At 42.7% G+C, this 12463-nt stretch overlaps 1 protein-coding gene across 1 annotated transcript; it reads right to left on the reverse strand.

Moving 5' to 3' along the window:
* Positions 1 to 394: 394 nt before the first annotated feature.
* LOC121696272 (mucin-2-like) lies at positions 395 to 12086 on the reverse strand. Its single transcript, XM_042077657.1, has 2 exons — positions 11721 to 12086; positions 395 to 10622 (listed from the first exon to the last, which is right to left on the reverse strand). Exons 1-2 carry the CDS (start codon positions 11766 to 11768, stop codon positions 426 to 428), a joined length of 10245 nt encoding a protein of 3414 aa, XP_041933591.1. The 5' UTR covers positions 11769 to 12086; the 3' UTR covers positions 395 to 425.
* Positions 12087 to 12463: the final 377 nt, after the last annotated feature.

The raw sequence follows: 12463 nt of genomic DNA on the forward strand, positions 1-12463 counted from the left end.
CAGAGAACTTGGGTAAATAAATAGCCTGTACATCCGATTTTGCACCTGTCTCACGTGGGCAAAAAACATGTCTTTTTTATCTCATTACGCTTATCTTTTTAAGAAAATATTGCTTTGTTTTTTATCTACACATGCACCGAATGACTACACTCATGTTGGCCACAAACTGACCTCTATGTTACATTTGTCTTACTTACATTGATGCCTTAATTCATAAAACCTGCAAAAAATCAGAGGGAGAATGAAACCTAATCTAAGCAAAAGGGGATAATAACCTACATTTATATTTGCTTTAAACTAATACCATATCCATTTCACTATGCATAAATGCAATGATGGATGGATTACTTTTTCGTGAACATGACCTAAATAGCCTCTGTTCTCGTGTATGGAAAAAAATCTCCCTGCATCCTCAGCTCAAATCTTCAGATCCCTGGCCATAACAGAAGAGGAATTATGGGTAGCATGAAACGTAGCAAGGTGGCACTGGTCCCCAAGGCGCCAGCTGAAGTGGTTGCAGTTGTGATTGTTGTTGGTGCACTTGTGATGGTTTCCTTGGTTGTTGTTTTAGTTGTTGTAGAAGCTTTTGTTGTAGGTTCAAGCACAGTGGTGGTGGGTTTGGTTGTCATGTGTGCACCTGTTGGTCTGTTGGCCTGTTGGTTGGTGGGTTCAACTTTAGTGCTTGTTTTGATGGATGCAGTGTTTTTCATGGTTGTTGACGTATGATTAGGTGTGGCTGTTGGCATGGTTGTTCTTGTTGATGTTGGTGCACTAATGGTGGACGGCATGATTGTTACTGAAGGTTCAATCGTAGTGCTTGTGGTGGTTTTGATTGTTGTAGGTTCACCTGAGATGGTTCCTCTAGTTATTGTTTCTGTGGGTTCAACAGTGGAAGTTGTGATGGTTCTTGCCGTTTCCCCAGTTGTAGTACTTGCCATGGTTGTTGCTGTAGCTGCACTTGTGGTAGTTACCTTGCCTGTTGTGGTTCTGGATTCAACTGTACTGGCTGCTGTGGTTCTTGTTGACACAGGTGTGGTTTTAACCATGGTGGTTGCTGACATTGGGTTGGCTGTGGTGACTGGCATGTTTGTTGTTGTTGTTGTATATGCAACTACAGTGATCACAGTATTGTTTGTTGCTGTAGGTTCACCTGTAGTGGTTATGTTGGCTGTTATTACCGTGGGTTCAACTGTGGTGGTTGTTAGGGCTGTTCTAGGTTTAACATCTGTGGTTGTGACAGGCATGGTGTTTGTCATTGTTGTTCCTGTGGTTTCCAAGGTGACTGTGGTGTTTTTTGTTTCCGTAGATGCACTTGTGCTGGTTTCCATGGTTGTTGTTTTAGTTGTTGTAGAAGCTTTTGTGTTTGCCAAGGTTGTTGATGCAGATTTTGTTGTGTTGTTTGCCATTGCTGTTATTGTAGGTTCATACACAGGGGTTGGTGTGGGTTTAGTTGTCATATGTGCACCTGTTGTCGTTACCATGGCTATTGTTGTGGGTTCAACTTTAGTGCTTGTTGTGATGGATGCAGTGTTTTCCATAGTTGTTGACGTATGATTAGGTGTGGTTGTTGGCACGGTTATTGTTGTTGATGTAAATGCACTAATGGTGGACGGCATGGTGGTTTCTGAAGATTCAATAGTAGTGCTTGTGGTGGTTTTGATTGTTGTAGGTTCACCTGAGATGGTTCCTCTAGTTATTGTTTCTGTGGGTTCAACAGTGGAAGTTGTGATGGTTCTTGCAGTTTCCCCAGTTGTAGTACTTGCCATGGTTGTTTCTGTAGCTGCACTTGTGGTAGTTACCTTGCCTGTTGTGGTTCTGGATTCAACTGTACTGGCTGCTGTGGTTCTTGTTGACACAGGTGTGGTTTTAACCATGGCAGTTGCTGACATTGGGTTTGCTGTGGTGACTGGCATGTTTGTTGTTGTTGTTGTTGGAGATGCAACTACAGTGGTCACAGTATTGTTTGTTGCTGTAGGTTCACCTGTAGTGGTTATGTTGGCTGTTATTACCGTGGGTTCAACTGTGGTGGTTGTTAGGGCTGTTCTAGGTTTAACATCTGTGGTTGTGACAGGCATGGTGTTTGTCATTGTTGTTCCTGTGGTTTCCAAGGTGACTGTGGTGTTTTTTGTTTCCGTAGATGCACTTGTGCTGGTTTCCATGGTTGTTGTTTTAGTTGTTGTAGAAGCTTTTGTGTTTGCCAAGGTTGTTGATGCAGATTTTGTTGTGTTGTTTGCCATTGCTGTTGTTGTAGGTTCATACACAGGGGTTGGTGTGGGTTTAGTTGTCATATGTGCACCTGTTGTCGTTACCATAACTATTGTTGTGGGTTCAACTTTAGTGCTTGTTGTGATGGATGCAGTGTTTTTCATAGTTGTTGACGTATGATTAGGTGTGGTTGTTGGCACGGTTATTGTTGTTGATGTAAATGCACTAATGGTGGACGGCATGGTGGTTTCTGAAGATTCAATAGTAGTGCTTGTGGTGGTTTTGATTGTTGTAGGTTCACCTGAGATGGTTCCTCTAGTTATTGTTTCTGTGGGTTCAACAGTGGAAGTTGTGATGGTTCTTGCAGTTTCCCCAGTTGTAGTACTTGCCATGGTTGTTTCTGTAGCTGCACTTGTGGTAGTTACCTTGCCTGTTGTGGTTCTGGATTCAACTGTACTGGCTGCTGTGGTTCTTGTTGACACAGGTGTGGTTTTAACCATGGCAGTTGCTGACATTGGGTTGGCTGTGGTGACTGGCATGTTTGTTGTTGTTGTTGTTGGAGATGCAACTACAGTGGTCACAGTATTGTTTGTTGCTGTAGGTTCACCTGTAGTGGTTACGTTGGCTGTTATTACCGTGGGTTCAACTGTGGTGGTTGTTAGGGCTGTTCTAGGTTTAACATCTGTGGTTGTGACAGGCATGGTGTTTGTCATTGTTGTTCCTGTGGTTTCCAAGGTGACTGTGGTGTTTTTTGTTTCCGTAGATGCACTTGTGCTGGTTTCCATGGTTGTTGTTTTAGTTGTTGTAGAAGCTTTTGTGTTTGCCAAGGTTGTTGATGCAGATTTTGTTGTGTTGTTTGCCATTGCTGTTGTTGTAGGTTCATACACAGGGGTTGGTGTGGGTTTAGTTGTCATATGTGCACCTGTTGTCGTTACCATAGCTATTGTTGTGGGTTCAACTTTAGTGCTTGTTGTGATGGATGCAGTGTTTTCCATAGTTGTTGACGTATGATTAGGTGTGGTTGTTGGCACGGTTATTGTTGTTGATGTAAATGCACTAATGGTGGACGGCATGGTGGTTTCTGAAGATTCAATAGTAGTGCTTGTGGTGGTTTTGATTGTTGTAGGTTCACCTGAGATGGTTCCTCTAGTTATTGTTTCTGTGGGTTCAACAGTGGAAGTTGTGATGGTTCTTGCAGTTTCCCCAGTTGTAGTACTTGCCATGGTTGTTTCTGTAGCTGCACTTGTGGTAGTTACCTTGCCTGTTGTGGTTCTGGATTCAACTGTACTGGCTGCTGTGGTTCTTGTTGACACAGGTGTGGTTTTAACCATGGCGGTTGCTGACATTGGGTTGGCTGTGGTGACTGGCATGTTTGTTGTTGTTGTTGTTGGAGATGCAACTACAGTGGTCACAGTATTGTTTGTTGCTGTAGGTTCACCTGTAGTGGTTACGTTGGCTGTTATTACCGTGGGTTCAACTGTGGTGGTTGTTAGGGCTGTTCTAGGTTTAACATCTGTGGTTGTGACAGGCATGGTGTTTGTCATTGTTGTTCCTGTGGTTTCCAAGGTGACTGTGGTGTTTTTTGTTTCCGTAGATGCACTTGTGCTGGTTTCCATGGTTGTTGTTTTAGTTGTTGTAGAAGCTTTTGTGTTTGCCAAGGTTGTTGATGCAGATTTTGTTGTGTTGTTTGCCATTGCTGTTGTTGTAGGTTCATACACAGGGGTTGGTGTGGGTTTAGTTGTCATATGTGCACCTGTTGTCGTTACCATAGCTATTGTTGTGGGTTCAACTTTAGTGCTTGTTGTGATGGATGCAGTGTTTTCCATAGTTGTTGACGTATGATTAGGTGTGGTTGTTGGCACGGTTATTGTTGTTGATGTAAATGCACTAATGGTGGACGGCATGGTGGTTTCTGAAGATTCAATAGTAGTGCTTGTGGTGGTTTTGATTGTTGTAGGTTCACCTGAGATGGTTCCTCTAGTTATTGTTTCTGTGGGTTCAACAGTGGAAGTTGTGATGGTTCTTGCAGTTTCCCCAGTTGTAGTACTTGCCATGGTTGTTTCTGTAGCTGCACTTGTGGTAGTTACCTTGCCTGTTGTGGTTCTGGATTCAACTGTACTGGCTGCTGTGGTTCTTGTTGACACAGGTGTGGTTTTAACCATGGCAGTTGCTGACATTGGGTTGGCTGTGGTGACTGGCATGTTTGTTGTTGTTGTTGTTGGAGATGCAACTACAGTGGTCACAGTATTGTTTGTTGCTGTAGGTTCACCTGTAGTGGTTACGTTGGCTGTTATTACCGTGGGTTCAACTGTGGTGGTTGTTAGGGCTGTTCTAGGTTTAACATCTGTGGTTGTGACAGGCATGGTGTTTGTCATTGTTGTTCCTGTGGTTTCCAAGGTGACTGTGGTGTTTTTTGTTTCCGTAGATGCACTTGTGCTGGTTTCCATGGTTGTTGTTTTAGTTGTTGTAGAAGCTTTTGTGTTTGCCAAGGTTGTTGATGCAGATTTTGTTGTGTTGGTTGCCATTGCTGTTGTTGTAGGTTCAGACACAGGGGTTGGTGTGGGTTTAGTTGTCATATGTGCACCTGTTGTCGTTACCATGGCTATTGTTGTGGGTTCAACTTTAGTGCTTGTTGTGATGGATGCAGTGTTTTCCATGGTTGTTGACGTATGATTAGGTGTGGTTGTTGGCATGGTTATTGTTGTTGATGTAAATGCACTAATGGTGGACGGCATGGTGGTTTCTGAAGATTCAATAGTAGTGCTTGTGGTGGTTTTGATTGTTGTAGGTTCACCTGAGATTGTTCCTCTAGTTATTGTTTCTGTGGGTTCAACAGTGGAAGTTGTGATGGTTCTTGCAGTTTCCCCAGTTGTAGTACTTGCCATGGTTGTTGCCGTAGCTGCACTTGTGGTAGTTACCTTGCCTGTTGTGGTTCTGGATTCAACTGTACTGGCTGCTGTGGTTCTTGTTGACTCAGGTGTGGTTTTAACCATGGCAGTTGCTGACATTGGGTTGGCTGTGGTGACTGGCATGTTTGTTGTTGTTGTTGTTGGAGATGCAACTACAGTGGTCACAGTATTGTTTGTTGCTGTAGGTTCACCTGTAGTGGTTACGTTGGCTGTTATTACCGTGGGTTCAACTGTGGTGGTTGTTAGGGCTGTTCTAGGTTTAACATCTGTGGTTGTGACAGGCATGGTGTTTGCCATTGTTGTTCCTGTGGTTTCCAAGGTGATTGTGGTGTTTTTTGTTTCCGTAGATGCACTTGTGCTGGTTTCCATGGTTGTTGTTTTAGTTGTAGAAGCTTTCGTGTTTGCCAAGGTTGTTGATGCAGATTTTGTTGTGTTGGTTGCCATTGCTGTTGTTGTAGGTTCATACACAGCAGTTGGTGTGGGTTTAGTTGTCATATGTGCACCTGTTGTCGTTACCATGGCTATTGTTGTGGGTTCAACTTTAGTGCTTGTTGTGATGGATGCAGTGTTTTCCATGGTTGTTGACGTATGATTAGGTCTGGTTGTTGGCATGGTTATTGTTGTTGATGTAAATGCACTAATGGTGGACGGCATGGTGGTTTCTGAAGATTCAATAGTAGTGCTTGTGGTGGTTTTGATTGTTGTAGGTTCACCTGAGATTGTTCCTCTAGTTATTGTTTCTGTGGGTTCAACAGTGGAAGTTGTGATGGTTCTTGCAGTTTCCCCAGTTGTAGTACTTGCCATGGTTGTTGCTGTAGCTGCACTTGTGGTAGTTACCTTGCCTGTTGTGGTTCTGGATTCAACTGTACTGGCTGCTGTGGTTCTTGGTGACACAGGTGTGGTTTTAACCATGGCAGTTGCTGACATTGGGTTGGCTGTGGTGACTGGCATGTTTGTTGTTGTTGTTGTTGGAGATGCAACTACAGTGGTCACAGTATTGTTTGTTGCTGTAGGTTCACCTGTAGTGGTTACGTTGGCTGTTATTACCGTGGGTTCAACTGTGGTGGTTGTTAGGGCTGTTCTAGGTTTAACATCTGTGGTTGTGACAGGCATGGTGTTTGCCATTGTTGTTCCTGTGGTTTCCAAGGTGATTGTGGTGTTTTTTGTTTCCGTAGATGCACTTGTGCTGGTTTCCATGGTTGTTGTTTTAGTTGTTGTAGAAGCTTTCGTGTTTGCCAAGGTTGTTGATGCAGATTTTGTTGTGTTGGTTGCCATTGCTGTTGTTGTAGGTTCATACACAGCAGTTGGTGTGGGTTTAGTTGTCATATGTGCACCTGTTGTCGTTACCATGGCTATTGTTGTGGGTTCAACTTTAGTGCTTGTTGTGATGGATGCAGTGTTTTCCATGGTTGTTGACGTATGATTAGGTGTGGTTGTTGGCATGGTTATTGTTGTTGATGTAAATGCACTAATGGTGGACGGCATGGTGGTTTCTGAAGATTCAATAGTAGTGCTTGTGGTGGTTTTGATTGTTGCAGGTTCACCTGAGATTGTTCCTCTAGTTATTGTTTCTGTGGGTTCAACAGTGGAAGTTGTGATGGTTCTTGCAGTTTCTCCAGTTGTAGTACTTGCCATGGTTGTTGCTGTAGCTGCACTTGTGGTAGTTACCTTGCCTGTTGTGGTTCTGGATTCAACTGTACTGGCTGCTGTGGTTCTTGTTGACACAGGTGTGGTTTTAACCATGGCAGTTGCTGACATTGGGTTGGCTGTGGTGACTGGCATGTTTGTTGTTGTTGTTGTTGGAGATGCAACTACAGTGGTCACAGTATTGTTTGTTGCTGTAGGTTCACCTGTAGTGGTTACGTTGGCTGTTATTACCGTGGGTTCAACTGTGGTGGTTGTTAGGGCTGTTCTAGGTTTAACATCTGTGGTTGTGACAGGCATGGTGTTTGTCATTGTTGTTCCTGTGGTTTCCAAGGTGACTGTGGTGTTTTTTGTTTCCGTAGATGCACTTGTGCTGGTTTCCATGGTTGTTGTTTTAGTTGTTGTAGAAGCTTTTGTGTTTGCCAAGGTTGTTGATGCAGATTTTGTTGTGTTGGTTGCCATTGCTGTTGTTGTAGGTTCAGACACAGGGGTTGGTGTGGGTTTAGTTGTCATATGTGCACCTGTTGTCGTTACCATGGCTATTGTTGTGGGTTCAACTTTAGTGCTTGTTGTGATGGATGCAGTGTTTTCCATGGTTGTTGACGTATGATTAGGTCTGGTTGTTGGCATGGTTATTGTTGTTGATGTAAATGCACTAATGGTGGACGGCATGGTGGTTTCTGAAGATTCAATAGTAGTGCTTGTGGTGGTTTTGATTGTTGTAGGTTCACCTGAGATTGTTCCTCTAGTTATTGTTTCTGTGGGTTCAACAGTGGAAGTTGTGATGGTTCTTGCAGTTTCCCCAGTTGTAGTACTTGCCATGGTTGTTGCCGTAGCTGCACTTGTGGTAGTTACCTTGCCTGTTGTGGTTCTGGATTCAACTGTACTGGCTGCTGTGGTTCTTGTTGACTCAGGTGTGGTTTTAACCATGGCAGTTGCTGACATTGGGTTGGCTGTGGTGACTGGCATGTTTGTTGTTGTTGTTGTTGGAGATGCAACTACAGTGGTCACAGTATTGTTTGTTGCTGTAGGTTCACCTGTAGTGGTTACGTTGGCTGTTATTACCGTGGGTTCAACTGTGGTGGTTGTTAGGGCTGTTCTAGGTTTAACATCTGTGGTTGTGACAGGCATGGTGTTTGCCATTGTTGTTCCTGTGGTTTCCAAGGTGATTGTGGTGTTTTTTGTTTCCGTAGATGCACTTGTGCTGGTTTCCATGGTTGTTGTTTTAGTTGTTGTAGAAGCTTTCGTGTTTGCCAAGGTTGTTGATGCAGATTTTGTTGTGTTGGTTGCCATTGCTGTTGTTGTAGGTTCATACACAGCAGTTGGTGTGGGTTTAGTTGTCATATGTGCACCTGTTGTCGTTACCATGGCTATTGTTGTGGGTTCAACTTTAGTGCTTGTTGTGATGGATGCAGTGTTTTCCATGGTTGTTGACGTATGATTAGGTGTGGTTGTTGGCATGGTTATTGTTGTTGATGTAAATGCACTAATGGTGGACGGCATGGTGGTTTCTGAAGATTCAATAGTAGTGCTTGTGGTGGTTTTGATTGTTGCAGGTTCACCTGAGATTGTTCCTCTAGTTATTGTTTCTGTGGGTTCAACAGTGGAAGTTGTGATGGTTCTTGCAGTTTCTCCAGTTGTAGTACTTGCCATGGTTGTTGCTGTAGCTGCACTTGTGGTAGTTACCTTGCCTGTTGTGGTTCTGGATTCAACTGTACTGGCTGCTGTGGTTCTTGTTGACACAGGTGTGGTTTTAACCATGGCAGTTGCTGACATTGGGTTGGCTGTGGTGACTGGCATGTTTGTTGTTGTTGTTGTTGGAGATGCAACTACAGTGGTCACAGTATTGTTTGTTGCTGTAGGTTCACCTGTAGTGGTTACGTTGGCTGTTATTACCGTGGGTTCAACTGTGGTGGTTGTTAGGGCTGTTCTAGGTTTAACATCTGTGGTTGTGACAGGCATGGTGTTTGCCATTGTTGTTCCTGTGGTTTCCAAGGTGACTGTGGTGTTTTTTGTTTCCGTAGATGCACTTGTGCTGGTTTCCATGGTTGTTGTTTTAGTTGTTGTAGAAGCTTTCGTGTTTGCCAAGGTTATTGATGCAGATTTTGTTGTGTTGGTTGCCATTGCTGTTGTTGTAAGTTCATACACAGGAGTTGGTGTGGGTTTAGTTGTCATATGTGCACCTGTTGTCGTTACCATGGCTATTGTTGTGGGTTCAACTTTAGTGCTTGTTGTGATGGATGCAGTGTTTTCCATGGTTGTTGACGTATGATTAGGTGTGGTTGTTGGCATGGTTATTGTTGTTGATGTAAATGCACTAATGGTGGACGGCATGGTGGTTTCTGAAGATTCAATAGTAGTGCTTGTGGTGGTTTTGATTGTTGTAGGTTCACCTGAGATTGTTCCTCTAGTTATTGTTTCTGTGGGTTCAACAGTGGAAGTTGTGATGGTTCTTGCAGTTTCCCCAGTTGTAGTACTTGCCATGGTTGTTGCTGTAGCTGCACTTGTGGTAGTTACCTTGCCTGTTGTGGTTCTGGATTCAACTGTACTGGCTGCTGTGGTTCTTGTTGACTCAGGTGTGGTTTTAACCATGGCAGTTGCTGACATTGGGTTGGCTGTGGTGACTGGCATGTTTGTTGTTGTTGTTGTTGGAGATGCAACTACAGTGGTCACAGTATTGTTTGTTGCTGTAGGTTCACCTGTAGTGGTTACGTTGGCTGTTATTACCGTGGGTTCAACTGTGGTGGTTGTTAGGGCTGTTCTAGGTTTAACATCTGTGGTTGTGACAGGCATGGTGTTTGCCATTGTTGTTCCTGTGGTTTCCAAGGTGACTGTGGTGGTTTTTGTTTCCGTAGATGCACTTGTGCTGGTTTCCATGGTTGTTGTTTTAGTTGTTGTAGAAGCTTTTGTGTTTGCCAAGGTTGTTGTTGATGCAGATTTTGTTGTGTCAGTAGCCATTGCCGGTTCAAGCACAGTGGTTGGTTTGGTTTTGGTTGTCATATGTGCACCTGTTGTCGTTACCTTGATTGTTGTAGGTTCACCTGAGATGGTTTCTCTAGTTGTTGTTTCTCTGGGTTCAACAGTGGAAGTTGTTGTGGTGCATAGAATGTTTTTCATGGTTGTTGATGGAATATTAGGTGTGGTTGTTGGCATGGTTGCGGCAGTTTGAGATGCAGCAGGGGTCAGGTTGAGTGTTATTGATGCTGTTGTACTTAGGATGGTTACCTTGGTTTTACTTACTGGTGGTTCAATTGTGGTAGATTCTGTGACTCTTGTTGTGGTAGGCTTGGTATTTGCGATGGTTGTTGTTGTAGACATAGGTGTGAGCGTGGTCATTGACATGGTAGTTGGAGAGGTTTTTGTTGTTGTATGTGCATCTATTACAATGATTGTTATTTTTGTGCATACACATTTCGTAATTGCTACTTTTGTTGTTGTCACAGGCGGTGTGTTTGCCATGCTTGTCCTTGTAGCTTCAGCCATAGAGGTTAACATGGTGTGTATTGTCGTAGGTGCACCTACATTGATTGTTGATGTTATGGGCTCAACATGTGGGGCTGTTGTGGTTCTTACTGTTTTTACAGGTGTAGTATTTGCCATGGTTGTTGTTGATATAGGTGTGGTGGTTGGCATGACTGTTGTTGTTTGAGATGCAGCTTCAGTAGTTGGGTTAATTTCAGTTGTGATAGGTACACCTGTAGTGGCTACCTTCGGTGTTGCTGTTGTGGGTTCAACTGTAGTGGGTGTTCTTGTTGGTGTTTCCGTGGTGGTTGTCACAGGGACATTCATAGTGATCTCCATGGCAGCTGTTATGGGTAGAATTGTTGCTGTAGGTGCGGCTGTTTTTGGCACCATGGTGGTCATCTAATAACAGAAAAATAATGGCTATATATATTTATACAGTATGGTATGGGATCATCTGCCCAATAAAATGGGCTTATTGTCTGATTTACAGGAATAGTTATTCTATTGCTCTAGATATTGTACCTTATTATGCCAAATTATGCATTATCATTGTTGGTTTGAAGGCAACAACTTCAAACCTCTCATGGTAATTAAAACAAGGTGAGAAACAAGAGTACAAATTAAAACAGAGGCAACAGGACCAGTCAAACAAAGGTAAATGATAAACCAAAATCTAATGAGATGAAAGGCATGAATGTAAAACAAATAATGAAAAAAACGATAACAGGTTAACTATACACAAGTGTAACAAGTGATAACACATGATGACAGTCTACATAAAAACAGTCTATCCTTAAAAAACATCTTGCAACATAACCTGTTCATTGGTTTCACATGTTTTTATACACTTTTTCATTTTAATTTCCCTGGCTACATGGCTCTCATTGAAGGGCTCCAAACTCTATTGGATTACATGTAATTGTGTAGAACAAATGGAAAACATCTACTGGTTTTCACTGCTAATAGATATTGCTTGAAAAATTCTGAACTTGTAATGCCACTGCGGGAAACTCCTTTGCTCAATTATTCAATCAGCAATCATTCATTATCCATAAGGGATACCTTGGTACTATGTTGCTATTTTTGCTATTTTCTGTCATGCTTTTGTACATGTTTTAAATATTTTGTCACTGTTAGAGACTTTTGCAAGCAATTGAAACAATTGAAATTGCAATTTTACACTCATGGATAAGTCTTGAGTGGAGAAACAACATGAGAAACAGACAAAATTACAAATCTTTCCTTCCATCAAAATACCTTTCTCCTTTTCTCACTGTCATGCACTACATTGAAGTATCAAGTCATGAACTCATGAAATCTCAAAAATCTCAGTGTTAATGTCTCCAATCATCATCACACTTTGTGTTTGCTGATTTTTGTGACATACAGTATAAGTCGAGTAAATAGAGAAGTTCTGTCTGATGCCACAGTGGATGAACACCATGACAAAACGCAGCGCATTGAATACAATGTCGAAGGTGAAGTAATATAAAGTACCTGAGCCAGCGAGAAAACCACATAGCACACAAGCCTTCTGATGTTCATGATGAAGGTGGAGATGGATGTTGAGGCTAACAACTGTAGAGACGCAAATATTCCTTAAGTCCTAAGTCCTGTAAGCCCTGCTGACCCCCTTTTACAGTGTGTGATGTGATACTGAGATGTTGTGAGAAAGCTGTGAAATGTATTTGCCTTTATACACAACCCTGACTTTGCCTTAGGTATGTGATTACCGCAAGTATGATTTTCTCCCAAGACTTCCTGATAAATTAAATATTAGCCTCCAGATAGTCTACATATTAGCCAACAATTGTAAATATGTTTGTGAAACATGGGAGGCCAAACTGACCTCCACTCAAAAAGGCGTTCCTTAAGGATGTTTAAGAGAGGTTGGGCCGGGGGAATGTCTTTCTGACTCATTATCACTGTTCTTGGTTGCCATTACCTGTGGCAGGCTTCCAGGCTGCATTTTAGACTTCACCCTTTTAGAAAATGGCAGCACATCACACGGCCTAGTAGTACCTCTTGTTGTTTAAACTTCCTTCCCAAATGCGGTATCTAGCTTTCTAATATCTGGGTACGCTCCCTGACAATTTTAATCAGAATCAGGAGCAGGTTCATTACCAAGTATGTTTGGTTTCAAGGTGCATGACATAGCAGCAAGTAGCCTTGGCTACAATTTCTGTAGTTGCTGCGTCTGTGCGTTGTTATTCTCTCTCATGTTCAAACAAAAGTTGTGC

Source organism: Alosa sapidissima, chromosome 21 (genome assembly GCF_018492685.1).
Source record: "Alosa sapidissima isolate fAloSap1 chromosome 21, fAloSap1.pri, whole genome shotgun sequence".
Classification (NCBI taxonomy): Eukaryota; Metazoa; Chordata; class Actinopteri; order Clupeiformes; family Clupeidae; genus Alosa; species Alosa sapidissima.